At 52.6% G+C, this 25,844-nt stretch overlaps 7 protein-coding genes across 7 annotated transcripts; 3 read left to right on the forward strand and 4 right to left on the reverse strand.

Annotated features, from left to right (window-relative positions):
* Positions 1-3,607: 3,607 nt before the first annotated feature.
* On the reverse strand, positions 3,608-4,315 carry AYL99_11611 (hypothetical protein; the record flags this gene model as incomplete). Its single annotated transcript, XM_018843117.1, has 1 exon — positions 3,608-4,315. The coding sequence occupies one exon, from the start codon at positions 4,313-4,315 to the stop codon at positions 3,608-3,610; it is 708 nt and encodes a 235-aa protein (XP_018687444.1).
* Positions 4,316-10,600: 6,285 nt separating this feature from the next.
* AYL99_11612 (hypothetical protein) lies at positions 10,601-12,080 on the reverse strand (the record flags this gene model as incomplete). The annotated part of the gene is made up of 4 exons (XM_018843118.1): positions 10,601-10,755; positions 11,345-11,756; positions 11,821-11,926; positions 11,983-12,080. 4 exons carry the CDS (start codon positions 12,078-12,080, stop codon positions 10,601-10,603), a joined length of 771 nt encoding a protein of 256 aa, XP_018687445.1.
* Positions 12,081-12,959: 879 nt separating this feature from the next.
* AYL99_11613 (hypothetical protein) lies at positions 12,960-16,473 on the forward strand (the record flags this gene model as incomplete). Its single annotated transcript, XM_018843119.1, has 3 exons — positions 12,960-13,191; positions 13,267-13,477; positions 16,194-16,473. The coding sequence occupies 3 exons, from the start codon at positions 12,960-12,962 to the stop codon at positions 16,471-16,473; spliced, it is 723 nt and encodes a 240-aa protein (XP_018687446.1).
* Positions 16,474-18,160: 1,687 nt separating this feature from the next.
* Positions 18,161-18,517, reverse strand: AYL99_11614 (hypothetical protein; the record flags this gene model as incomplete). The annotated part of the gene is made up of 1 exon (XM_018843120.1): positions 18,161-18,517. The coding sequence occupies one exon, from the start codon at positions 18,515-18,517 to the stop codon at positions 18,161-18,163; it is 357 nt and encodes a 118-aa protein (XP_018687447.1).
* Positions 18,518-18,811: 294 nt separating this feature from the next.
* Positions 18,812-19,801, forward strand: AYL99_11615 (hypothetical protein; the record flags this gene model as incomplete). Its single annotated transcript, XM_018843121.1, has 5 exons — positions 18,812-18,931; positions 19,109-19,187; positions 19,241-19,434; positions 19,493-19,711; positions 19,760-19,801. 5 exons carry the CDS (start codon positions 18,812-18,814, stop codon positions 19,799-19,801), a joined length of 654 nt encoding a protein of 217 aa, XP_018687448.1.
* Positions 19,802-20,979: 1,178 nt separating this feature from the next.
* On the reverse strand, positions 20,980-21,942 carry AYL99_11616 (hypothetical protein; the record flags this gene model as incomplete). Its single annotated transcript, XM_018843122.1, has 2 exons — positions 20,980-21,188; positions 21,249-21,942. 2 exons carry the CDS (start codon positions 21,940-21,942, stop codon positions 20,980-20,982), a joined length of 903 nt encoding a protein of 300 aa, XP_018687449.1.
* A 1,433-nt stretch (positions 21,943-23,375) lies between these two features.
* On the forward strand, positions 23,376-23,895 carry AYL99_11617 (hypothetical protein; the record flags this gene model as incomplete). The annotated part of the gene is made up of 2 exons (XM_018843123.1): positions 23,376-23,492; positions 23,542-23,895. 2 exons carry the CDS (start codon positions 23,376-23,378, stop codon positions 23,893-23,895), a joined length of 471 nt encoding a protein of 156 aa, XP_018687450.1.
* Positions 23,896-25,844: the final 1,949 nt, after the last annotated feature.

A 25,844-nucleotide genomic window follows, 5' to 3' on the forward strand; every position in this document is an offset into this window, starting at 1 on the left:
TTGTATCCTTGAATTGGAGGACGTGTGTCGTTTGGGCGAGTGGACGGGGAGCGCCGATCGGGCATGGGGCACGGAGAGAGCCAGTATTTCAGAGCCATTGCAAGTATGTTATGCTCCCCCCCTTCCCATTATGCTAGGCAGCCGTGACATCGTGCCTTGGTCCGGGATATTACCAACCTGAAGACCACGGAGCAGAAAACGAGCACAGCCAGTCAAATACCATACATCTCTCACGGTATGGCTGGAGGCACCGGTGAAATCAGCATCGCTGTCTTCATCCTGCGTGCCGCCCTCTGCATCGGTACTTTGTTCCTTGGTCGGGTGGAAACTCTGCCGTCACCATCGTCCTCGTCGACGAAAGGATATCGAGCATGTTGGTCGGTGAGGGAGTCAATTCTTCGTGAGGATCTGGGACATCGGCCATGGCTTGATCGGATAAGTGGGAGCAGGTCAATGTTTGGGGGAAAGAAGCCAGATCGCACGCTGTGGATATTGATGAAGTATTGACTCTGGTCGCAGACGGTTTACCAGCCTTCGTCAAATTGGGGGCAATGGAATGCTCATCTCCGTCTCCGCTGTTGGAGCTCAAGTCTAGAGAGGACGGAGCATCGCCCACATTGGCCGCGGCGCTTCTCAACATCTGAGTGTCTGTATGTAAGTTCCTCTGTTCTCCGCTGCGTTTCACCACTTCTGTCCTACGGGAGAGCACTCTCATTGTTTCTATCCAAACCTCGTCTCAAGCCTGCAACGTTGCCCCAGACGCCAAAGCAGTGATTTGAACGTTTGCCAAAGGCCAAGCACGACAGGGGCATATTGTACGAGAATTCGATCGGTGGTTGGCATGCACATGGGAGAGCGCACAGGGGCTGATCCCGCAGGCTGGTCGCTGAGAAGGGTTTTCTGGTTGAGGCAGTGACTGTACCACCACCGCCAACACCACCACCACCACCACTAACAACAGCAACAACAACAACAACAATAACAACAGCTCCGAATGACCGTGCGTGATCCTGGTGAGTGGCCATAGGCACTTGGAAACGAGGAGCAACGGAGGAGCGATGAAGGTCTCAGTGCACGTGGCACTCTATTCTCTGTGATGCGAGGCTCAAATACTCGCTCTACCGCTCTTGATTGTCCTGTTGTATCAAGGATACCTGATCAAATATATGCAGTACTCAGCGATAGATAGATTTCGTGGTAATGAGTATCCCTTGGCGTATAACAGTGACAAGATTCAAACTATGAGGAAATCACCATGCGTGATCCTGTTTCGTGGCCACAGAAGTGGAAACGAGGAACAATTAAGGATAGAAGGTCTCAGTGCAAGTGACGCTCTATTCTCGGTAATGCAGGCTCAAATACTTGATCTGCCGCTGTTGTTTGTCGTGTTTCTTGCTGTCTGACGGGTCCAGTGCCCTCCGAAGTGTGAAGATACCCGTGCACAGAGTTGTGGATGCCTAGCTACCACCGCCACGGTATCACATTATAGTATATATCTTTGACTATTCCGCGCCTAAATAGTTTTTCGATTAGGTACACCTTCAACCATTCCACCCCCTAAATCTTTTATTATTTAGGAATACCTTTACCTATTCCGCCCCTAAATTCTTTGCCTTTAGTTAAACCCTTAACTGCACAGGGGCTTATCCCGCCGGCCGGTGGCTGAGAAGGGCTTTTCTGGCCAAGGCACTGTCTCAGTCGTACCACCACGGCCGACAACAACAATGGCTTCGATGACCATACGTGATCTGGTTGAGGGGACACAGGCACTTGGGAACGAGGAGCAATGAAAGAGAGATGGTCTCAGTGCAACTGTCACTCGATTCTCTGTGAAGCAAAGCTCAAAACTTAATCTATTACTCTCACTTGTCGTGTTACTTGTTTTTTCTCAACCCCAGTGCCCTTCGAAGTGTGAAACTGCCCGTGTACAGAGTTGTAGCTGTACGAGCAACCAACGCCACTGCAGCCCACTACATCCCTCCCTCGTCCATTCTCGCACAGGATGTCCTCACCCGCCCAAATCTATCTTGATGAATGGGCCTTGGCTTTTCGCGTCTTGCCTTGCGATCTTTTGGTTCTTGTTGGCGATGGAGCGCATAGCTGCATCAACATCCGAAACCATGTTCACCATCACCCAAAAGAGCCTGTCGCCATTTTGCAATTCCTCGAGGATGCGAAAAGGTTGCCAAAAGCCAGTGCCCCAGCTGGCAGCCGTGTAAGCTTTCAAGGTCGAGTGGTCGTGGTGGCTAGGGGCGGCGTCGGATTCGGGGGATGGGCATACAGCCTTCATGTTGCCCAACATTTGAGCGCACCGCCGATGTTATCATTAAGAAATTGGGCGAGGAAGGGTTCACCAGCGAGTGGAAAGTCTTGGACCTCGCAGCAGATCGGGCGACCATGCAAGAGGTGTCCGGGGATGTAGTGATGTATAGGAAGAAGGAACTTTCATCGGCAAGTGGTCGGTGTCGGTCCAGCTGAGGCGTGAGCTACTGAGCACCGTATCTGAAACCGTCGGTGGTCGAGAATGACCGATGACCGGAGGAGCGACGAGATGGCAAGACTGAAGTGTGGATACCGAACGCAATACTTTTCCGAGTCGTATGTGCCACGAACGGAAGACTTGGTGAGATCAACGAACTGCTGACGTGCATGGAAGGGGTCAGCGCGCTGTTTAGGGAGTGCCCGCTGCTGCTGGTGCTGAGCCCGGCGATCATCAGCGTCTCGACCTCGAAACTGCGCAGCACCATAACTATATCTAAATCTATTAATATTAAAGACGAGGAATAATAGGAAGTATAAGAAGCACTATGAGAACGTTATCGACACGGCATGGATCAGCCTCTATGCTTTTCTGGCTCAAGACATCAAGATTTCCTTCGATGGGACGGAAATTTTAGTGCGTGCTTGTTTCGAGAACATGGAAATTCAGACAATTCTCGGTTTCGGCGACATACAGCTTGTGCAGGATAACGAGGATCGGGCATGGAGTAGTTACAGGACCTCTATTTCATAAAGCTAATCTTACACAAGTCCCATGGGAATGGAGGAACTATGCATGGGGGAAAAATGGCATTTACAGGTACGTGTGTTAGTGAACAGGGACTCGGAGTCTCTGCTAGGGCTTTTCTTCCACCACAACTAGAGTCACTGTCCTTGAGTGTCGTCGAGTCCAAGAGGAAAGCACCCATCGTCCAGCATGATCTGCCCAGTACAGTTTGGGGTACATGACCAGAGAGCTCCTGTGGTTGAAACGACCACGAACGCGTCAGCCAGATTGTTCTCTTCGTCGGCCTGGGAAGGATCACCAAAGGCGACGGATCCAGCATCATTGCGACAACCACTGGACAGCCTAGGTTTCTGTCCTATTTTGATCTTGATACAGGACAGGATGGAGAATGGCGCTTTGATTTCAAGACTCTTCTGGACCAGGATGCGAGCGACGAGGACGAAAAGGCATCGTCGTCGGAGATCGGCCAAGGTGCTCTACACCCTTCCATTTCCGATGTATTTTCTACTTCTTCCACGAGGAGGCGAGTAGTGGAAAACATCTCCCCAGGCGTGACAACCAATTTATGCGGTCTCTCCGATAAGATAGTCATGGCAGGCTTCATCTCACAAGGCAACTTGCAAAGAGCTCTTTTCGGCCGAGAATATACAATCCGAGCCTTGCACGCGACAGGGTGACCGTTGACCCCCTGATCTCTCGGAGGTAACCCAGCGTCCGCGTCCTTGTCATGCTCAAAATGGCGTTGTCATTCTGCTCACCTTGGTTCTTATTGACCGTAGTCACGATCTTCGGCATTCCGACAAGTGCGTTGTTTTTGCACCTGTGCTCCAGAAGGTCACGGACCAACGCTCTTTGGCCAGCGTAGGTGGCGAGGATCGAGATGCTGTTCGGTGGGTATCCAAGGAGGTGCATGTACTGGTATAGCGCCACTGCGTATTCAGCCTCACCGAGATTTTGAACGAAATGTGGCGTGCGTTCACGTTCACTGGCCTCTTGATAGTCGGCGACATCAAGGAATTGATAGTCATAGCGGGAGTGCGACGGTTCCTCCGCACTTGAACGTGCCCACGCTGGCTTCTCGGATTGCGGTTTGTCTCCTGGTCCGTGTTGCTGGATTGTCGAGGTTTCTCGCCGCGGACTCGATTTCGTCGATAGCAACCCCTTCTGGGAAGACGCAGGAGATTTCTGGGTTCTCTTTTTTGAGCAGAGCGCCGCGAACATGGACTGAATTCCCCTGCTCTCTCCTCCGGGAGCTGCACCCTTCTTCTTGCCAGCTCTCTTTTCCCGCAGGGGCTTGTACCGTGACATACTAACCACGCGGCCATCGCCTAACCGGACACGGATCGATGAGCCATGCGGAAAGTTGGGACCGACGTGTGGTTGGGACAGCTCTGCTTGCGAAGCTCCCTGGCGTGGGCCGTCTCCTTGGTTATCACTCTCCGCTGGTGGTCTCGAAGCGGTACAATGGAGTCAGACGCGACGATCCATGAGCTCTTTGCTCCCCTGCTTCCTATGTGCGATGCTCAGATCCTCCATCACTCAGGGCACAGTATGGTTGTTGGCCAGCTTGACGAGCCATTCAATCAACCAGAACGCGGAGTCACCATGTTTCCGTCCGAACTCTTACCCTGTCGGCCACAATCCTCCCCAACCATTTGAGTCGATGTCTGACTGCTCGGGTCGTATAATATGTTTGTCGAGAGAAAAGGTAAGTCAGTACCCTTCCCTGGTATGTCTGGAGTCGATCCCGCCGCTGTCGCGAGTAGTCGATCACCACGTGGAAATTCCATATCCATTAGGGCATTGTCATGAGGATACATACAGGACTGAGGTCTGGCAGCTTCAGAACCCGACAATGATTTCTATGCCTCCAACATTCTGAGCAACGTACTCATGCACTGTGGGGGCGAGAGCTGGACGCACTGACGGCGTGGTCGCCGTTGGGCGCCATCAAAGATGAAACACCGCCGATTTGATGAAGAGAGGGAGGAAAAAGATATGTTTGCTGCACAGAATACGCCGCCAGTGAGCGGGTGGTATACCTTGCGGGAAGGGCCCAAGTTCTGTCTCAAGTCCAGCCACCCTCTTCCTCCAGTCCACCTGGACAGCCTGTTCTCGGTTGATGGCAGCGCTGATATCTTGTATAAGCGCACTTCGAAGAGCCATGGTAACTTCTAAGTCTTCCATTTTCTAGAGTCCATGATCCTTAATGTGCTTGACATCATAGATCACGAAAATGCCGCAATCGTGGTTTGTCTGTTTTGTTTACGGAACATTCTCAAAGGACCCATTCGTCCTAGGGTGCAAGTTACAGAGCAAGGTGATAACTGTCCCTACCTCCGGAGTGCAGGACGTTCGATTGTAGAGAGAGCCGATTCCGTACACAATCTCCTGGGACAGATCAAGGTACATGAGCCACCAATGATTCTTGCTGAATACCGGAACAAACGCGGGAACCCTTTCATCCCAAGGCCAGGAAGGAGGGAGCTTTCCCGAGGACATCAAGGTCTGAAGCTGATCGGGCGAAAGAACCCAGAAACCGTCCTCAAGAACATGCTTGGGATAAGCAGCAATACCAGCAGGGATGGTGTCAGTATTCAACCGCTCTTCATTCCTGGATGGAACTGATGAGTAAACACTGAAGCGAGTGGAGGTCGATACCGCCGCTGCCACCGTTATTGATGCGATCGCCCAAAAGTCGATATCTATCTCCCCGTTGTTGCTCATGAAACCTGTTGAGAGCGTCTCGAATCTGGCGCATAGTGGAAGAGACCAGTTCCATCCCATCTCGGCACGTTGCATTTGGGAGTTGCCTTTTGGACACACCGGCCTTGAGTCTCCTCAGCGACAGTCGAAAAAATCGATTTCGACCTCTGGAGCATCAGCATGGAAGAAAATAACCGGTCGCATGGGGAGGCCGAGTCGATTGTCAGCCAGTACATCACGGTCTGTGGACGAGTTCGGGCCCTGCCGGGGTCAATGGTCTGGATATTGAGAGTGTGTCAACGAAGGAGAGAGAGAGGACTATATGTGTATGTGTCAATGATCTTCTGGAATCCCAAAAAGCTGCTTCCCAAAGCGAAACGAGTCCGCACCGCCGTTGACTCGGTCCAAAATGGGTGCTGCGTATCAGACGACCAAGAAAGAAGTTTGATCCCACACTGAGAAGGCTATCGGCGGGCTGGTCGCAGGCTGACTACAGAACACCTCGTTTAAGCACTCTTCTTCCTTGATCCTCATCATCCTCTGCATCCCCGACGCAACCAGCCGCTCACGCAGATAGCAGCTACACAAGATTCGCGTTCGAACCCCGTGGTTCGTCATTCGGCGAGACAGGCTGGGAGAAAGTCGGACCACTCGACAAACCTTGGACAGAATCATCTCCGAGGAGTTGTTGGTGATAGATCTTGGTGCACAGCGTCAGGGAGGTGAAAAGCCGTGTAGAACCAGAGAGTTGTGAGATGGATGAACTGTGTTTGAATCTTCTAGCGAGGCGTTCCGTGAGAAGGAAGCACATGAACTTGAAAGCCAAACCGGGGCTTGACTTTTGCTTTGCTGCTCCCATCAGTGATCACCCGTCATCAACAACATTCTGGACTTTTCCAAGCTCGAGGTCGTTGCCATGATCGCCGAGAACTCACTTGAAAGTCTCCTGATGTCGGATGCCCCAGGTATAATACTTCCGACACCAGGCCCAAGGCTGTCGCCACGTGCTGCGGAGAGAGGCTTGATACTGCACGTCCTTTCCAAGCCCCCATGGGCAACGAGCTGTGGCGCCGCACTTCCGCTCGCGAAGAGGAATTTCAACCCCCAGATCAAGGGTTCTTGCCTGGCAGTCGTCCATCATCGTAGCGAAGACCAAAACACGCGTGAAGCACTGACCTCGAGAGTCGACATTTTGTCGTCTCGAGGCTGGCGCATTGACTCCGCGGCCCTATGTATGAACGGTCGTCTTCCGCCGTAGTTATGAGTTTTCTGAACACTGCGTCAATGCCGGTCAAGTGAGTCGACGCATGGTGGCTTCGTCAGCGTCACGAGGCAAGCCCAGGACCTTGTAATAGCCTTTGGTCTTACTACGCTTCAGAGCAACTTGCCCTTCGTGCAATTTGGAATTGATCATCCGGCACCGCGAAGACGCCTCGACCATTCGAATCTTCATTGGGGGCAGCTTCGGGATTCGGGTCCGTCGAAGGGGTTAGGAACCCTGAACCGTGACTCTTCTTGATTTCTTCTTTCTTTGTCAAAATCACCGAGAGGGAATGAATGAACGGAATGGAGGTGAATGCTAATGTTTTTGCAAGTTCATAGGATTTTGATAGGTCAGACAGACTCGAACCCCGACAGCGCGGGTTCGCAAGCAGCTCCCTCGCGGCTGGAGGGTCGTTCCCCTGTCGATCACCGTCTGCTCCATTTTCGACCATACAACTTTCCGCGAACTGTCGTACGACGACGACGATCTTGATATCATGTCAAGCCATCTCATTCAGGCTTATCTGTACTCTCTTTGAACCAGGAGTCACTCGGTCCCTGCCATGCCACGTTTTGCATTCTTTCTCCGACAGTCTGTTGCCATTTCTTTCTGCTGCCGAGTCTTCCCAGCTAGTTTTGGTGGTGAGTTGGGAATGCTGGAAGTGCCGGTGGAAGATTGTGAGGTGAGATGCTTGTATTGTTGCTGTACTATCTGATATCTCTCGTTTTCGCTTCGAAGAATCTGGCTCGATCGTTCTCTGCTTGCGTGGCAATCTCTTCGAAATCTCGTATCTCACTCTTTGTAACTTGTTCACATATGGCTTCTTGAAGTTCCTTATCTTCTCGGATCACATCGTCGACTTCCAACACAAGCTCGTCACGAACACGAGTGAATGCGCGAATTGCAGTGAGAGCTGAACTGAACCAAGCAGCCTTGTCGCTCTTCGTCTCCATCTTTGCGAGCAATTCTTTCGGCCTACCCCGGTAAAGCTCTCCATATGTATCACGCAAAGTAATCACCGGCGCAAGCAGGGGCGAACCAGGCGGGGAGGAAAGGGGAGAGGACGACGCAGGAGAGGCAAAATCTGCTATGCTGTTAATAACCTCTCACCCGAATCGAGTCAATGACGGTGGTGAACATACCGAAATCCCCAGTATCGCCATTGTCGTCGCCAGACGCCACTGAACCGTTAGTCTCATACCACAGCATAGGAGCAAGGTGACATACAAAAAGGAAAAACAGCCAGGGGGGGAAATGGCAAGTCCCAGGACTCTCCAAGGTCGGAGAGCATAGTAGGGCCACCGACTTCGCAGACCCGGTTAGCGTTGCGAAACAAAGGCTCAAGCCCCTTTGCTTGGGCCATCAACCAATCCCTGAAATACACCCATTAGGACGCAACCACTACTCGCATTGGGTGAAGGATCATACATTTGTACGGCTGGAATTACCGCACGCCCACCAGCAGCGGACTCTGCTCTCATGATGAGAGCCTGAAGGGACCGACAACCTGCCTGCAGGTTGGCCGGGACCTGTATCATTCAGTTCAGTCCCGATTCCAGCGGTTGCTGTACTTACAGCAAGACAGCCGGCACCAGGCCGGACTGGAGAACAAAAAGAGCAGGCCTTGGACCGCGTCCAGTCACAAGGCAGCCCACTCGGAGCATCAGGAGGATTCGCGAAGCCGCGCAAGGCACTATCAGTGTCAATATTGATCAACCACCTGTTAAAGCTGAACTCACAACTCGCTCCAGCAGGGCTGGCACCAAAGCCCCAAAGGGACAGAGACGGCGGGACGGCCTTCCGGATATTTGGCTGTGATCATGATCAATATCTTTCCTCACGAGAGTCAGGTCAGGGAGACGTACACATTGTGGCGTTACCTGAAGAGAGAAGGAGACGAGATAAAAGATCAAATATGAGGCCAGTTGAAAATGCTGCCGCACCCATGACTCAACAATGTCACGTGTGGAGCTAGGCCACGTCAGGACTAGCCTGGCCGCGCAGCCCTTTTTACCTTAGTTACTCGAGTCACAGACTCTCTCTCCTTCCTACGACTCAGATAGACAGAATGCACTCAACAACAAACCCTGCCATTGCGGCAATCCCCCCTTTCCCTAATTGTGGGCTGGCGTCGAGACTCATTTACTTGTGTCACGCAACAAACAATGAGAAACCGCCAATGCAATAGCAATTGGAAGACACCACGGTCAACGTCAGACCAGGTTGCCTTCATGTATACGCGCCTCGAGGACGAGACGTCTTTGGAGGGGGGGCAACTGTTCGAATAGGGAAGGAGATTACCCCTGCAGCATTAGGGAACGACGGTACGCCAGAGATTTACCGTGGCTACGAGGATGTAGCACAGGATCCTGGAGATGCAGGGATTCCTCCTGTGTCCCAAGTAGAGCACGCGATTGATCTCATACCAGGGAGCACTGCTCCTTTTGGGCCTCTTTATCCGCTGAGTGGTAAAGAACTAGAAGCCTTAAGGGAATACCTCGATGTTACCTCCGCAAAGGATTGGATCCGTCAAAGCACTTCCTCTGCTGGCTCCCCGATCCTATTTGTGCCAACGAAGGACGGCGGATTACACCTCTATGTGGGTTACAGAGGGCTTAATAAGGTCACGATCAGGAACAGGTACCCTCTCCCTTTGATTTCAGAGATTCTTGACCGTTTATCAGGTGCGAAATACTTCACAAAACTTGATCTGCGAGATGCCTATCACAGGATCCCCATCAAGGCTGAAGACGTTTGGAAAACAGCATTCCGCTCCAGATATGGACAGTTCGAGTACTTAGTGATGCCCTTCGGCCTGAAACCGTCGATTGAAAGGGAAACCAACAGTGTTGTTAACCGTGACTATCGGGCGTTGTGGTGGAATTTGGCCGCTGCTTTGTCTTGCTGGACCGCCTCCCGACCCTTGTCCAGGGTCTGCACGCGGACGATAGGTGGTGTTCAGGTTCGGTTTCCTGCCCTTCCAAGCAGGTATTGTTGCAAAAGAGACAGAAGAGGCAGAAAGGAACCAGAACGGTGACAACAGACGCGGTGTTGTCGCAGACGATCGATCAAAACGCGGTTCAATCGACGCTTTGCCGGACGACCCCTCAACTGATCCGTGAGCAGAGACTACAAAAGCCTCGAGAAGGAAGTATGATCAGGCCAACAATGATGTGAGGCTACAGAGATTCAAGTGGTTGGTAAGAGGAAGGAAAGATCAAATTGCCAACGAGAAGGAAGGCAACTTCAGTAGCCGTTCAATGCCACATCTGCCATTGCCCAATCCGATTCTGTGACCTCGCCGTCGCGTGGTCGCGTCATTCTTGACAATCCGTTTGCAGTGCCTTCACTTGTCACTTGACTTGCCCAGTCACAGTGCAAGCTGAGAGATACACCACCAATGTATACGTTCAAATATGCACTTGTACACATAGAGAGATATATAAATATAGTTGTTGCGGCAGTGTTTCACGATAACTAGTGGCTATCTTGCTCACGCGGGCTTCTGCTTTCAACTCTTTGACGAGCTTGTCTCGGGCGATTTCAAGAGGTAGTTCACCCATTCCACTGATCTGCGTCTGGCCTGTATCTTCGTCCTGCGACAACCGGAGGCTGGGATTTTCTCATAACGGCGGCGCTAGCTTTTCGTGCATCTCCTTCTCTTCCTGTACACTGTTTGGTTCAATGGCCGCGAAGAAGACAGGAGGCGACATCCGGATCGGGCGCAGTTGCAGCTTTTGCAACGGTTCCAACGGCTCCAGAGGAATGGCCTTGTTTCCTGCTATGAGATGAGCGTGTCACCGGTTCGGGCAAACTTCGAGCCCGCAACAACCACTATCTCACCAGCACGAAAAGACGGGACGGTGTGGGCAGGTCCATCATTGAGGCTTTCGAACAAGTATTGCGCTGGTTGAGGACTAACACATATCATGACAGGTAAGCGTGTCCAGTGCTGGACAGAGATTCCTGAACTTTGAAAGAATTATCGAATTGTTATGCGGGGCCTGATGTGCCCATGGTATAGCTTTTTCTAGCACTAGATTGGCTGTAGGGCAGTAAAGAAACCATTGTAGGCCTGCAAGAACGAATCGACACTGCCTTGCAAGGATTCCCACACCTCATGCAGAGTGGTATTTTCACCAAAGACACGGTCCAATATGAAAATCTTCCGTCCTTGGGGTGACTCGACGGCAAGACTGGTATTTGTGTTTACTTGCACCACCGGCCGCCAGAACCCTTGCAGAGTGAGGCCAAACCACCATCAATCCATGGAGAGACCTTGACTTCTCGTCAGCGGCCCCAGGGCCCGATAGGACGGCCTTGACCCTGTGTCTTGATGCGCCCATCCCGTCCTCTTCTGTGCTCACTGCTCACATCCTGCTGTCTGTCACAATTCTCGGCCATTTTCTCTTGAGTTATGCCTGCACGGGCGGGCACATGCCCGCCGAAGATGAATGATGGTGTCTCTCCATCCGTCGTGTCTGGTGAGCTGGACTCCATGTTGACGTCCTCGTCTGCTGGGGTGGGGTTGAGAAGACTATGGATGCTTAAGCCTCTCGAGATTGGTTGGTCAACGGGCTCGGTCGTCGCTAGAGACGAGTTGTGTCGGGCTGAAGAGGCAGATGGATCGTCGGAGATGGGGGCTGAGCTCATTTGAGGAGGGATAGGGTTGGTAGGATTGTTGCGGAGATAGGCTGTGAGCTCCTCCGAATTTAGTCTTGTAGACCCGATAGCCTGATGTTTGCGGCGCTCTCTCTGGCGACGGTTCGTGAACCAGACCTATAGAAAAAAGGGGTTAGCTCACTCTACGGTGGTTGCAGAAGGTGGTTAGTCGTCCCTGAACATCACTCTCACTAAGCTCCACCCGACTGGCGATCAGGGCTATTTCGGCCGCGTTTGGTGCGTGATTGTTTGCGTATTCAGCTTTGAGGATGGCAGCGTCCCGATTGCTATACCTGGGTCAGAAGCTGTGGTTGGGCAGAGAGCGTGATTCAGGGGAACCGACCTGGTACGTCTTGGCTTTCCCTGGACCGGTGGAGGTCTCGGTGAGGAAGGCCAAAGGTCTTCATCGTCGAGCAAGTCGAGCGCGGCCCACGGATTCATGGTCAGCAGCTGTACAGCAGGAGGCAGTAGACAGGCAGAGTCGCGACACAGTAGAACAAGGTGTACAGTGGTAAAGTGGCGGTAAAGTGCGAAGGTCTGAGGACAGCTTGGCAAGAAAATGAGACGAACTTATAGTATTATGATAGCCGCCAAGACCACGTGACCTTGCGTGGTCCTGCGCACTGGCCACATTCTTCGACAACAGTCGCCTAGCGCTGCTGTAGCAACTAAGACTATTGGTTGCCCGGGTCGTTGTCCTGGCACCTACGCAGTCACTGGCCATCACCCATCATCCATCACCCATCACACCATCACCCATCACACCATCACCCATCAACCCGTCACCCCATCAACCACCGCCTCGACCATCCACCATCAATTTCTCTCGAACCTGCTTCCTCTCCTTCACTCGCGACAGAGCTCAACGTCGCCAATGTGAGATTGTCTTGTTCTGGTTCCTCGACATCGACTCTCCCCTCCCCACTCTCCAGATAAACACAATACCAACAAACACTGCCCCTGTGGCGTTTTCCTTGTTTTCCTTCGTTGTGGGCCAGTGCCTCACTCATTCAGTTGTCGTCACACAACACCATTCCCCTCGCCTCTTCCCCCCGCTCACACACTCAAGACAAGGTACATTTACAGATAGAGTGCGACTCCACCCCACAGGCAAGTTGCAGCACCTCCTGGGTTTAGGTTAGCTAACAGCATCTCCTTAGGTTTGTTTACTGTGGCTCAACAAACTCAATAGCACTTCCAGACGAAGGCTATCTCAACGTCTACGCGCCCTCTCACCCTGCAATTTGGTGGTTCAAATCCAACTCTACGACCCCTGTCCGCCGAGCTTGCCATGCCTGCACCGTCGTCGGCAGCGGACAGATGGTGTCGACAGGCGGCAGGCGGCATGCTGCCTACTTCCCTACAAGCACTGGGTGCCGATCAGGACCCTGGACAGGCACGCCGGGGGTTTTTGACATAACGGCCTTTGAATGGGTAGATCGTCATGATGCAGCTGCAGCGGCCTACGAGGACCCCGATGTGGTCAAGCGGTATTACTCTGAAAGCTATAAAGAGCCAACGTGGAGCGATCCCAGATTAGCCACGATCTTCGGTACGTCTAACAAGACGTACCGATTTGATGTTGTTATTGAGTCCTTTGGAGTCTTTCTGACCGTTAGGTTTCTAGCATTCACACCGCCCGCAGTCTCCTCAACCAACGGCTCTACTCCCTCAAGCGGTTCCGATAGGTCTTCATACTCTTCTGGCGGCGGCAATGGCGGCGGCGACTCCTCCACGGCCACCTCATCATCATCGCGGGCGAGGAAAAGCAATGCCGGCGCAACAGTAGGCGGCGTCATTGGAGGCGTGGCACTACGCGCAGTGATTCTGGGCCCGTGGTACCGGGTTGCAGACCGACGAAAACCGCAGGGAATACCGCAAAGAAAGGAGTCTCCTTGTAGAGGAGGGCTTTTTCCAGCCGTTTCGCCAGGTTCTCTCCTGCTTTGGTCAACGCTCGCTTCGGGCCCGCGATGCCGCGGAACAACCGGGCTATCTACAGAAGGAAGTTCACCCCTGTCAGAGCCGTTACCTCCCCAGAGAAGCTGTCCCAGATCTGGTGGCCACACCCTCACGCCCCAGCCGGCTCCGTCTGCACACTCGTTGTGGCCATCAGAGGCTGGATGGAGTCCGAGCTCCGAGGGCGAAACCTACAGGCAAATTATCGTCTGCGACCTTCCCTCACCTCCTGTCCTCCTTCACACCGCATACCTCTCTGTTATGCAGCAAGTCCATCGTCGCTTCTCCTCTGGCCAGACGTACAATACACACCACTCGTTCAAAAAAGGGTGCTTTACGAGATATGGAGGACCAGCCTCTCGGCCTCTGGAGAACTATTATCGCCGACGATTACCCGGGGCAAGATAAGACTCTCAGTACCTCCCTACTCAACAAATCTTTATACGAGGGAGTCAAGTGTTGTCAGGTTTGTGACTGCTTGTCACTCCGTCGCACGTCCCTTCCACGACCCATCACTCACTGAAAACCCCGGCCCGGAAGATCTAACCTGTCTCAACAGCGAGGACTAGTGCGAAGTCAGAGGTCCGTCACCCTTCGCCTTTGACCTCACGCTCGCGGCTATATCGTCGTCTGAGAGAAAATTATATCCAGAATCGACACTCTCTGCAGTCATGAGCTCTTCGAAAAGGCGTGTGGAGCCGTTAGAGAGCGAGAGAAGGAAGATAGAATGAGGAGGCGTTTTGAACCGGCGAGACCTGAACGACAACTCTCTTGATGTCATCCAAGTTAGAGTCAATGGCACCGCCATCGACATCGAAGATCGACAGCGCCTGGGTATACAAAGGCTATACTTCGAAGATCCGGTCTAGGGAGGACCTCAAGCGACTTGGGCGGCTCATCTCGTGGTGTGAGGATGGTAGTCCTTAACGATATCGACCATGACCGGCTTCACGAGCTGGGTGCGAATGGAGGACCACAACCTGGTCCACCTGGTAGACGGACAAGTCGTTCTCCAGGAACCCATTCAGCCCAAATGGCCGGGGACCTAATCGACCACCTCCACCCTTCGATCCTTATATACAACCGGAACAGCGCGACGGCCCTCCCGTCGAACTTCGGAGATCTCGTGATTTGACCGCGGCGGCGGTCCTCTTTAACGATGTCGCCTCACCACGTCCTCTCCAGGAGGTATGCCTCTACGAATACCAAGATATCCATCGCGCTAGGCCGGTATCATTCCTCCATACCAACTGGAACAGGTCGGGATAAGTGAGCAAACGAGTTCCCACCATCAAAAGCTCCTGTGAAACGTCTGACTGGAAGTGCTAGTCTCCGGAGCACTTAAAGGAGAATATCGTGGTGTGTTGGCCGCAGCCCTTAACCATATCGACCTCCTCCTGTCAAACTGTAAGGGTCTCGTGATATGACGACGGCGGCGGTCTTCTTTAACGGTGCCGCCCCCCGTCCGTCACCCAAAAGAGGAATATCTACACCGTTACCGAGATATCCACAGCGCCAGGGCGGCATCACTCCTCCACACTGAACGGAACAGAGCGAAAATAAGTGAGCAGACTATACGGAGCACCTGAAGAAGGAGAACATCGCAGAGAATCTGGAAAATGACTAGATTGTTTGACGGTCTATACCAGTGACAGCGATCTCAATGGTCATTACGGAAGGCAGCACTACTGCAAGACCATTCTTTGGTCGGTGTCGAGCTTTGGATATCTCATGGTGTGTTGGCCGCAGTTCTTAACGATGAAGACCTCCTCCCGCCGAACTACATGATGAAATCCTGCAGACGAGCACCTCGATTAGTCTCTGCAGCTTTCCCTCCTAGACACAGGACGATGGCCGTAAGGATGGCCCTCTTTGCACTTCCATTTTAACCGCCGCGATGAAATTGATGCACGGGCCAAACTCGCAACTTATATCTCCACATGACATGAAGTTTTTCAGGTGAACCCCCTCTAAAACTCGTATGACCGTCTTGGTAACGGTATCGAGCGCCTCTCATCGAACTTCGAAGATCTCGTGTGACTGCTTTGGCAGTCTGTGGTAACGGTATCAACCGTGCTAGCGCTGGAAGCAGGGAACGCGGAAGTGCAAATATTGATTGGGAACCGTCAGCTCATAGTAGCACCAGCAGCTTCGCACCTCGACGGTCTCGGCAAGTGAACCTGGGTTGACGATGTTGTTGTACTTGGGCGACCCCCAACTTCAAAAAGGACTGAGCCTCATGGACGTGAGAGACTGGGTTGCGTTGTATCTGAGCCACCCCGTGAGAGCCGCAGGACAAGTATGGCATCGTCCTCCTGTTACAATTGGTGTTCCCGTCTCCGAAGTACAGTCTCGGCAAGTGAACCTGGATTGACGGGTTTGTTACACAGGGGCGGCAGGTGAAGGGGCGGTAGTGTAAAATGAGTCAGGACGGTAGTGTGAGGTGAGCCAGGACTGACTTGTTCGCCGAGATTTGGAAGATTCCTGTCTGCGATCGCGGAGGCTGTCTTATCTGTGGTGCGCGGCTCTCTGGCTGGCGTTGGATAGAGGCACAAGATGGCCTGAAGACGGCTGCTGATCAATCTAACCCTTCAGAAGTGTGATTCGAATTCCTCAGCTCTTTCTGTGTTGCGTGTCTAGGTTCCTCGTCCGCGGTTCTATCCTTAGGATTGTCAAGCAAACTGCGGAGGATCGTTTAGAGGATCGTCTCGTCGAAAGCGATGTCGTGACGGAGGTCGGCAATCTCAGCGAGAAGAGCAAGGTCGGTTATGTTGTCCACTCTGTTTCGCAGGTACATCGAATGAGCGGCGTCTGCGAGTATGAGGAGAGGATGGGCGTGCGAGGGCCTCCGTTCTCAGCATTCAAAGCTTGGAGATAGGTTTGGTGGGCGACACACGGTTCGGTGTGAGGGAAATGAATTTGGTGGATGACACACGGATCAGTGGAATATTCGATAGTGACGCATGTTCAATCTGTGTGGACCAAAGGTGAACCAAAGGTGGACCAAAGGTGGTTGAATTGGTTGAGTGACTCATCTTTGAAATCTTTGCACGAAACGCACGCGCAGGCCCAAAGCGGCGTATTGTCGCGCGCTAAACCTTCTCAACGAGGGTTTAGGGCACACTCTCTCGGCTGACCTTCCGGTCATGTCCCACCAGAGGAAAATTTTCCCGTCTAAGTTCCATCACGTTCTGAGTGATCCGGTAGAGCACGGAGATAAATATCTATCTTCTCCCCTCCCTCCATCTCCCCTTTCTCTTTCCACGAGCTGACTCTACTAAGTAGTGGAACAGTCGCGTATATCGTAACAGAGGGAAAACAAAGAATGATGATGACTTCTCGAGAATTAAAGTCCTGTACTTGGTTTACTGAGTGCATGTACACTGCGCAGAGAAAAGAAATCTGACTTTGACGTGGGTTTCGAATGGGTTTATCGGGCGTTACAGCCAAAGCCAATTGCTGGAGACGAGTAACAGAGGCACTTAAGCGAAAGGGCACGGGAAGGATTTGTCTGCTGGAAAAAGTACTAGCTCATTCGTAAGTGGAATGATGTCTTCCGTCCAGAGAAAATGACTTCTGCCTTAGGGCCGCCAGTGCGGAGCCCATCATGATCTGCTAAAAAGCTATAGGACACTTTCGCTGATGCCGCTCAAGAACTCAATCTTCAACACCTTCTCATAGCCAGCCAGAACTACAAGCTTGCTCAGGGCCTACCACCTTCGATCCATCTGTGGACCCGATGCCACCCGGGCTTCCCGGCCGACAACACCCCATTGGGCGTGTCAAAGAGCTTTGGGGTGGGATCGTTAGACGAAGAGTCAGAGGGTTGAATACATATCTTGATTGTATAAAGCTGTCCTTGAGACATCGACTTCTCGCACTGTTGAGGGCCTCTCCAGCAGTGCGAGAATAGAGGTCCTATTTATCTCTTTCTGTGTATACCTTGTGGGGGCCGCCTTGACACTTGGGGGCTGTTGGCCCCATGGGGGCCACTCGCCCCATGGGGTGTTGTCGGCCGGGGAGCCCGGGTGACAAGTAGGGTTGGAAGTTGGATGAGGTATAGGATGGTCTGAAGACGGCGATTGAGCGTTGTGTGAGTGACAGCTAGCGGCCCCTCGTCGCTCAATCCAATCCTTCAGAGGTGCGATTTGAATTCCTAAGGCAGACCGTGGCGGTATCCTCCTCCTGAGCAGGTTGTAGAGCGCGAGTATATATGTGCAACCTCCTTCTCTTTCGGTGTTCCGTGTCTGATTTCCTCGTCCGCGGTTCTGTCCCTAGGATTGTCAAGTAAACTTGGAGGATTGTCTCGCTGAAAGCGATATCGTGACGGAGGTCGTCACTGCGAGAAGAGCAGGGTTAGCAGTTAGATGAGGCAGAAGATGGCATGAAGACTCACTGTTGGGTATTGTGTGAGTGGCAACTGGCGGGCTCTCGTCGCTCAATCCTTCAGAAGTGTGATTCGGGTTCTTGAGAGGTAGACCGTGGTAGGGATTTTCTTCCCCTGCAGGTTGCAGGTTGAAGAGCACGAATATATACGTAACCTTAGCTCTTTCTGTGTTGTGTGTCTAACCTTCTCGTCCGTCCGTCCCAGGTTTGTCAAGCAAACTCCGGAGGATCGTCTGGAGGACCGTCTCTTCGAAAGAGATGTCGTAACGGAGGTCGTCAATCGCAGCGAGGAGAGCAGGGTCGGTTATGTTGTCCACTCTCTTTCGCCACTCCTTCAGAAGTGTGATTCGAATTCCTGAGCTCTTTCTGTGTTGCGTGTCTGATTCCCTCGTTCGTCGGTCCCCAGGATTGTCAAGCAGACTCGGGAGGACCGTCCGGAGGATTGTCTCGTTGAAGGCGATGGGCTTGCGGAGGTCGTCAATCTCAGCGAGGAGAGCACGGTCGGTTATGTTGTCCACTCTGTTTCGCAGGTACATCGAATGAGAGGCGTCCGCGAATATAATGAGAGGATGGGCGTGTGAGGGCCCCGTTCTCAGCAATCAAAGCGTGGAGATGGGTTTGGTGGGCGACACGCGGTTCGGTGGGAGGGAGATGGTGAAATATTCGACAGTGAAGCATGTCCAATCTGTGAACCAAAGGTGATTGAATTGGTTGAGTGACTCATCTATGAAATCTCTTGCACGAAACGCGCAGGCTCAAAGCGTCGGAGTGTCGCGCGCTAAACCTTCTCAATGGGGGTTCAGGGCACACTCTCGGCTGACCTTCCAGTCATGTCCCATCAAAAGGAGAATTTTCACATCCAAGATGGTATCAAGGACACGTTATCCTTGAGCATCCCAAGTGCGCAGGCCCTCGTCAGCAGTCCTCATCCCCAGGTCCTCATCCATCGTGTGATTGCGTGACAATAGTATTGTGGTGAATAGCCTCAATATTCTTGTGCCCCAATATTTCAACCACATCTTCTCCTCCTCATTCTATTCCTTCCTTCCTTTGCTCTTCATATATACTTAGATATCCAAGGTCAGTCGCCTGCGCCGCATGTTGATCGCTCGCTAATTGCCTCGCAGATGGACATGGTCGATCTCGCTCCTGGCAGCACCGCCTCAGGTGCAGGTGGTCAGCCGCCTCGTCGCCCCGGGGACTCTCGTGAGTGTTTTCCTTCTCCCTACACGCGTCGCGCATCTGACTCGCGCGTTCAGTTCCTCCCAAATCTGCCTCCAAGAAGGCTCGGCGTCGGGCCCGGAAGACTATGCCTTGCCAACCTTGTCTGCGATGGCTCCGCAAAAATCATGGCTATTTGGTTGGCGAGCGCCTCCGAAGCGAAATCCCTTTCGCTTCCGGGCAGGGCGCCCAGTGCGAACGGTGTGGGCTCTCCCGCAAGAAGTACACTCCTGTGAGTACTGTGCTGTTGCACGCGTCCTCGCAAGCTTATCGTATACTGATCACAGTAGGTTCCTGAGGCTCGCGTGGCCGAGACCAACCGCATCCTCGCCCTCAATCAAATGCTTGAGAGAGAGCAGCGTGTCCTCGATGGTCGTGCCCATCTTGCCTGGGGGTCCGGTGCTGATGCCTCCGGTGCTGGTGCCTCCGGTGCTGGTGTCCCCTCCGACAACATTTTTGCTGGCATCCGTGAGGCCTTGCGGCTTATGGGCGAAGCTTGTGCGGCCCTCGTAAGTGGCACTTGCTCTTCTCGTCCGTCCCGCACTAACTTTGTACAGAAATCAGTGTGTGAGTCTCTCAACGATGAGGACGAGGAGTAGAGCGCGGTCTATGTGTGCCTCCCTGGTGTGTCGCCTATGTGGCTGTTGTGTGTTCTCCGTGTGGTGGCATTGCCCTTGGACAGAGCGTGTCTGACACGCCTGCGGCTTGTGGCCAAATGATGAACGAGACGCTGTGGCGTTGTATGCGAACCGTATGCGGCCTTGGGCCAAATACAATCTCCTTGCTCAACCTGTCACTCCTTTTCTTCTGTCGTCAGCGATTACCTCGCGTGCGTGTTTCAGGTCTGTCGCTGGCTGCCATGAATCGTCTGCTTCTCCGAATCCCTTCCAGCGAGCTTTTCACTAGCACTGAGAGTGTGAATGTTCCTAGCAGAAACAAGAACTTGATCACCGATATTTAAGAATATACATGTCCTCTTCTTATCGTAATGCTTGCGCATGCGAGTCTCAGCAACCTTGCGTGCCTCTTCCGCTGTAGCGAGCGGTTCAGAACGTTAGTGGCACCATGTCGAACTCTGACTGGATGAGTTGCTCGATGGGTTGCGGAAAGGGCAGTATTTCAGAAGGGTTGTCTCGCGAACACTGGTTTCTGGGGGGAAGTCTTCGATTGCTTGACAGGAGATATATATTGTAATGGGCTGCAGTGGCGGTGGTGGCTAGTACAGCCACAACCCTGTACAAGGTTTATCTTCACGCGTCAGAGGGCACTGGGTTTGAAAAACAACAACCAACACCACAAACAACAGCGGCAGATCAAGTACCTGAGCCTGCATCACCTGGAATAGAGTACCATTTGCACTGAGACGTTCGATCCTCCATCGCTTTTCGTTTCCAAGTGTTTGTGGTTACGTAACCATATCACACATGGTCATTTGGGCTGTTGTTGTTGTTGTTGTTGTTGTTGTTGTTGTTGTTGGTGTTTGTGGTTTCGTACACCTCTAACACATGGTCATTTGGGCTGTTGTTGTTGTTGTGGTTGTTGTTGTTGTTGTTGTTGTTGTTGTTGTTGTTGTTGGTGGTGATGGTGGTGGTGATGGTGGTGGTATAATCGGTGCCTCGACCGAAAAACCCTTCTCAACGACCGGCCTGCGAGACAGGCCCCTGTGCGTTCTCACACGTGCATGCCAACTACCTATCGCATCCTCGTGCAATATATATATATAGATGGATATGGATTTTGGGCTTAGGAACTAATTGCATTTCTCTCGCGTTGAATCTCACCACCAAGTACCCAAAGAACCGAGATACTTCTGCAGGAGTCCTGCCAAAATCTCCGTGGCACCATTCCGGCATGACAAATGATTCATGTATCCTTGAGTCTCCCCATCTTGCGAAGACCGCACCAAACAGCTCATATGCCTTGGCGTTGTAGTGGTGAGAGCTGCAGACGGGTCATCCACCTCGTCGTCGATCGCGTCCATGTGGTCTGGCCGTTGACAGAATCGTAATCAGTGCCGGTTGTGTCTTGGGCCGCTGTTCGACCTACGATGGAAAGGTATGAATGGACGTGAGCGGAAGGATCCCCGTCGCTGGAGTGCCCGTGGGCCGGTGGGCGCCCTCATCAAAGCAGGCTCTCTCGGCGGAGTTGGCGACCTCGATCTGGATCTTTTTCGTCCCGGGGCAGGTTCTCTCCGCTCAAATGGCTTGGTCTCCGTCTTGACGGGTGCGGAAGCGTCGTCCCGCTTCTTCAGGGGGATTCTGTACACTAATTGGAGCTTCGACCACGCACCCAGTAGCGCCGACGCATGGGTCGCAATTCTCTCGTCAGAATGATGGGTTAAAGACTCCATGGTTTTGTCAATCTTGCTATCCACGATTTTATTTTTCGTGCGCTGGGGCAGTCGGTCCAGGATATCGAGAATCTGAAGAATAATGGTTTTGTCATCGTACCATGCAGAGAGCTGCGAATTGAAGAACTCGTACCCGTCGTAGTCTCTGACCACTTCCTGCCACATCTGATCATCGGTACATCGTTGAAGGCGTTGCAGGAGCTGAACGGCAGTCCACCTCTCTCTGCATTGTTCCAGTGCGGCCATGGACAAGGGGACGCCAACGAGGTCCCGAGATTTGGCTTTGACACTGTCCACGTCGTCCTCGTCGTCCTCGTCGTCCTCGTCGTCTTCCGCCGTCTTCTTGTTGCGTGGCTGATTCACATCCATGACACCCTGCTGGGGGTCCATGATGTCAAGTTACGTCGTTTCCTCGTCCTTGTTTTGTACCACTCTCCTCAATGAATTGCCGTTGTTTGACGAATGAATCTGACGACCTCTGGAAGAGAAGGCGATATCTGAGATAAGGCTATATCTGAGATGAGGCTGTCGTAGTTGCTGCCTGTCCGCATGAGGACCGAATGCTACCCCGCACCGACTCCAACTTTTCCCTTTCCCTTTCTCCCCAAAAAAGTTTGTCCACCAACCTGCGCCGCACTCATCACCTTGCAGCGTTGAGTTCATCGACCACGCGCCTCATTTTCCTTTTCGCTTCGCTGTTGCTCTTCCATTCAATCTCCCCAGAGCATCGACATTCGGCACCCGGCGTATCAATCGTGGCTCTGCATATCGCGCCCCGGAGCATCGTGACGGCCGGTACGGGCCTGACCTCTCACTGCTTCACGACAAAGAGTACAAATCCCTTCTGAAAGTTCATTCCTCCTGAGGTTGTGTCTAACATCGATCTAGAGAGTGGCCACTTCGATCCTTTTCCTCCCTACACTTTCACTGGTTCTCTGAGGCCTGTCTACCCTCTGTCTCCGAACGGCATACCCCGAAGTCAACACCGCATCCAGGATGGTCGCAAGATGAAATACCCAGATATCCACATGTCCGTAAAAACAACGTCCAGGTACTCGATGAAAAGAGCATCGCGGGCAGCCTCCGTATCCCGACAGCGTGCACAGACATCTGCACACTGAAGCCCAGCGCCGGTCGGTTCCCAACAACAGGGTGCGCTTCGGGGCTTCCTGGGCTGGAGAGCGTTCAAGCGGTGATCGGGCCTTTGGCACGGTCGCTGCAAGACTGCCTTTTGTTTTCCGAGGTCGTGGTCGCGGCAGAGCCGTGGAAACAGGACACCAAGTCTCCACCCATCCCATTGCGTACGGTGGAACAGAATGAGCAGCTTTTCACCCACCGTTCTTGTGAGAGATTGCTACCTGGATGTACCCGGACTCGTCTTGAGCGACGAGCGCGATCTGCCCGTTGACCAGTGCATATTTCATCGACCTCGGTTATATGCGCGGTACTGGCACAAGAGACGAAAAGACACAGTTGGCACAAGCTGGTCCTTAGAGACAGCTCTCATTCTCAACAGCATGATGGCTTTGTCTGTCGGCTTTTCTTCGGCTGCGACATTCACCGGCTGCCGTGTGAGCTCCTCACGTTCGATATTCATGCGTAACGTGGGCGAGAACGACAAGACTAGATGAAGAAGAACTTTGCCAGTGCGCTGAGGAAGGTCAAGAAGGAGCGGACGTTGACGTGGCTGCCTAGCATGCTTGAATGATCGATGGAAATTCCAGGTAAGTCGACACCCCTGGCGCCGACGGCATTGAACGCTTACTTTTTTTCTTTCCATAGCCATGAAAGCTCGCTCTGGCCCACGCACATACCTCTGGAAAATGGCAATCAAGTATGCTGGAGCAGGTCTGATCGAGCATCAGTGCGTCGGGGACAGTCTTACGCGGGCATTTCGGCAGGTGGAACAGCGGAGGTGGTGGCAAGAAGTGGACAATGCTGTGAGGCACCTCTACTACAGCCACGAGACCTAGAGCTAACGTGATGCAGGCGCCGCAGACGTTCCGCCACCAAAAATCAACGGGACTTCGAGGGGCGTTGACCCCAGACGGCAAGTTCTCGAGAACTGCTACTTCAAAATCCAGCCCAACCACATTGCGCCGTCAGAGTGTTCGAAACAGCATCATCTCGCACCGTACCAAACACTCCAAAAACAACGACGAGGGCAGCCACGTCTTCTACAACTCCATCCAACAATCCCCCAGCTCAGTTGAGCGCATAGTCTGGAGAGCTTCGAGCATTACCACAGTTATTCTGCCAGAAGGGATGGAAGACGCCAATCACTCCACCCTATTCATCCTCCAATCGCATGCTCGACCACGCGGCAGACTGATCTCATCATGATCATGACGCTGTAAATATATATATCAACATGAACACTTCGTCGCAGCCACTCAGCTCGGCGTCGTCCGACCATTCTGCGGCTTTGTTCCGTGGTTTGTCGAAACTCTGGTCATGCCATTGATCATTGCGGCCGCTTGGCCATTATCCCTTGTCGGCTTCGGCAGGCTCCCTGGATGAGAATATGGTGGGAGAAAGACAGAAAGAGAGGAAGGGGAGAAAGGGATGAAGGCGGTGGCCAGTCCGGTCCCCGCAGGTCATCGACGAGCTTCTCGAGTTGGTACGTTTCATACTGGGCTCCTTCCCTATCACCATTCTTCATCTGTTTCTAATGCCTTTCAGCCTTTATGTGGATCGAACGGTACACATTCTTACCGGGGGAGGGGACGGCTTCGTTGACAAGATGGAGAAACTGACCTTTTCAGACGACGTTAGAGAGATGGCCGTGGAGCCTTCACCTGAACCTATTCTTCCGCTTGAGGAAAGACCAGTTGAACACCACCACCGCCCTCGACGACGTCAGAAAGCCGCTACATCGACGAAAATGGCGGTATGTTTTCCTCGCCTCTAGTAACCAAGTCTCAGAGAATTGACCACCACTTACAGAACCTCGCCTGGCTCCAATTCAGCAACTCGATCCACTGCTCTCACTCGTTGGACAAAAAGAGTTAAAGACTTCAGGGAACTTGGTCGCAGCATCGGGAAGAAGTACGTATGCACCCAGGGAGTGACAGAATTCCGCCCTCACTATTGAGATTATTCTGCCTGGATTACCTACCTCACTGGGGACGGAATTCTGTCGCCCACTGGGTGTTATGCACCAAGCTCGGTGAAGGGTCATATGGCGATGTTTTCAAATTTGAGGCAAAGGAGCTCGCAGATGTCCAGGAACTGGAGGAGCAAGGCGGCCTCATCGTCAAATCATCCCGTTCAAATTCACCAAAGAGGTCAAAAGTGACATCACGGACCTGGGCTCGGTCTTCTGAGAAGTCATACTGATGCAGACAGTCGACGCTTTGCACGGATATGTGCGCGGTCGCGGCATTCATGTCGTCAGTGGCACATATCCAGACGTCTTCCTTGAAGCATTTGACACGTTCAAAGCAATAAGACCAGTTTCGGCACACCATACCAATCCGTTGAAGGATTTTTCTCCACACCAGCTCTATGCCATCATGGAGATGAACGATGCCAGGATCTCGCTCTTTGTATCCACACCCTGTCGCTACTACCGATTGAATGGCTCAGTGAGGCCTTGGGAAACTGGCTCAGAGAGGTCGGCAACGACCACTCAGACCTGGAAACTTGGTCAAACTTGGTGATTTGGAGGGAGCAAAAGTCCTGCATGTTTCCTTGTGCGTCATGAAAGAGCCTTAGCGACTGTGACGCACCTGGAAAGAAGCCTGAGGAGACGAGGGAAAGTTTCGAGCCAAGTAGAGGTTATCCAAAGTAAATGACCTTGTTGTCCCTGAGCATGTCATAACATTGAGCCCTCCTCTTGCGTTGACTTCTGGCTAACCTTAAGATCCAGGTTTGCGGTATTAGCCTTTTCCATGGATATGGTGAACCGCACATCTTCCCTGGCCCCAACGCCTACTATCTGACGGCCACGCCGGTGTCGCCGTCACGTTCTAGGCGCCGGTGATTACTCGCTCTCTCTCTGTCTCTCTCTCTCATCTCATCATCTATCACCTCGCTACCTGTCTGTTTGCCTTGCTTGTTTGCTTGTCAGATTACTTGTCCGTTGCCTGCAGGAGTCGGAGTCTGATCCTCTCTTTTCTCTGCCTTTCTTTCTCCTTTTCTCTTTCTCGATTTATCTGTCTTGCTTGCTCCTCGCTTGCTTGCTTGCTTGCTTGCTATTGGTTGCCTGTCGCAGCAGTCGAAGTCGAAGTCGGAGTCTGAGTCGGTCTTTTCTCTCTCCGTTGTCTCCCTCTCGATCGCTTGCGTGCTTG

The sequence above is a fragment of the Fonsecaea erecta genome (assembly GCF_001651985.1).
Source record: "Fonsecaea erecta strain CBS 125763 chromosome Unknown Scaff15, whole genome shotgun sequence".
NCBI lineage: Eukaryota > Fungi > Ascomycota > Eurotiomycetes > Chaetothyriales > Herpotrichiellaceae > Fonsecaea > Fonsecaea erecta.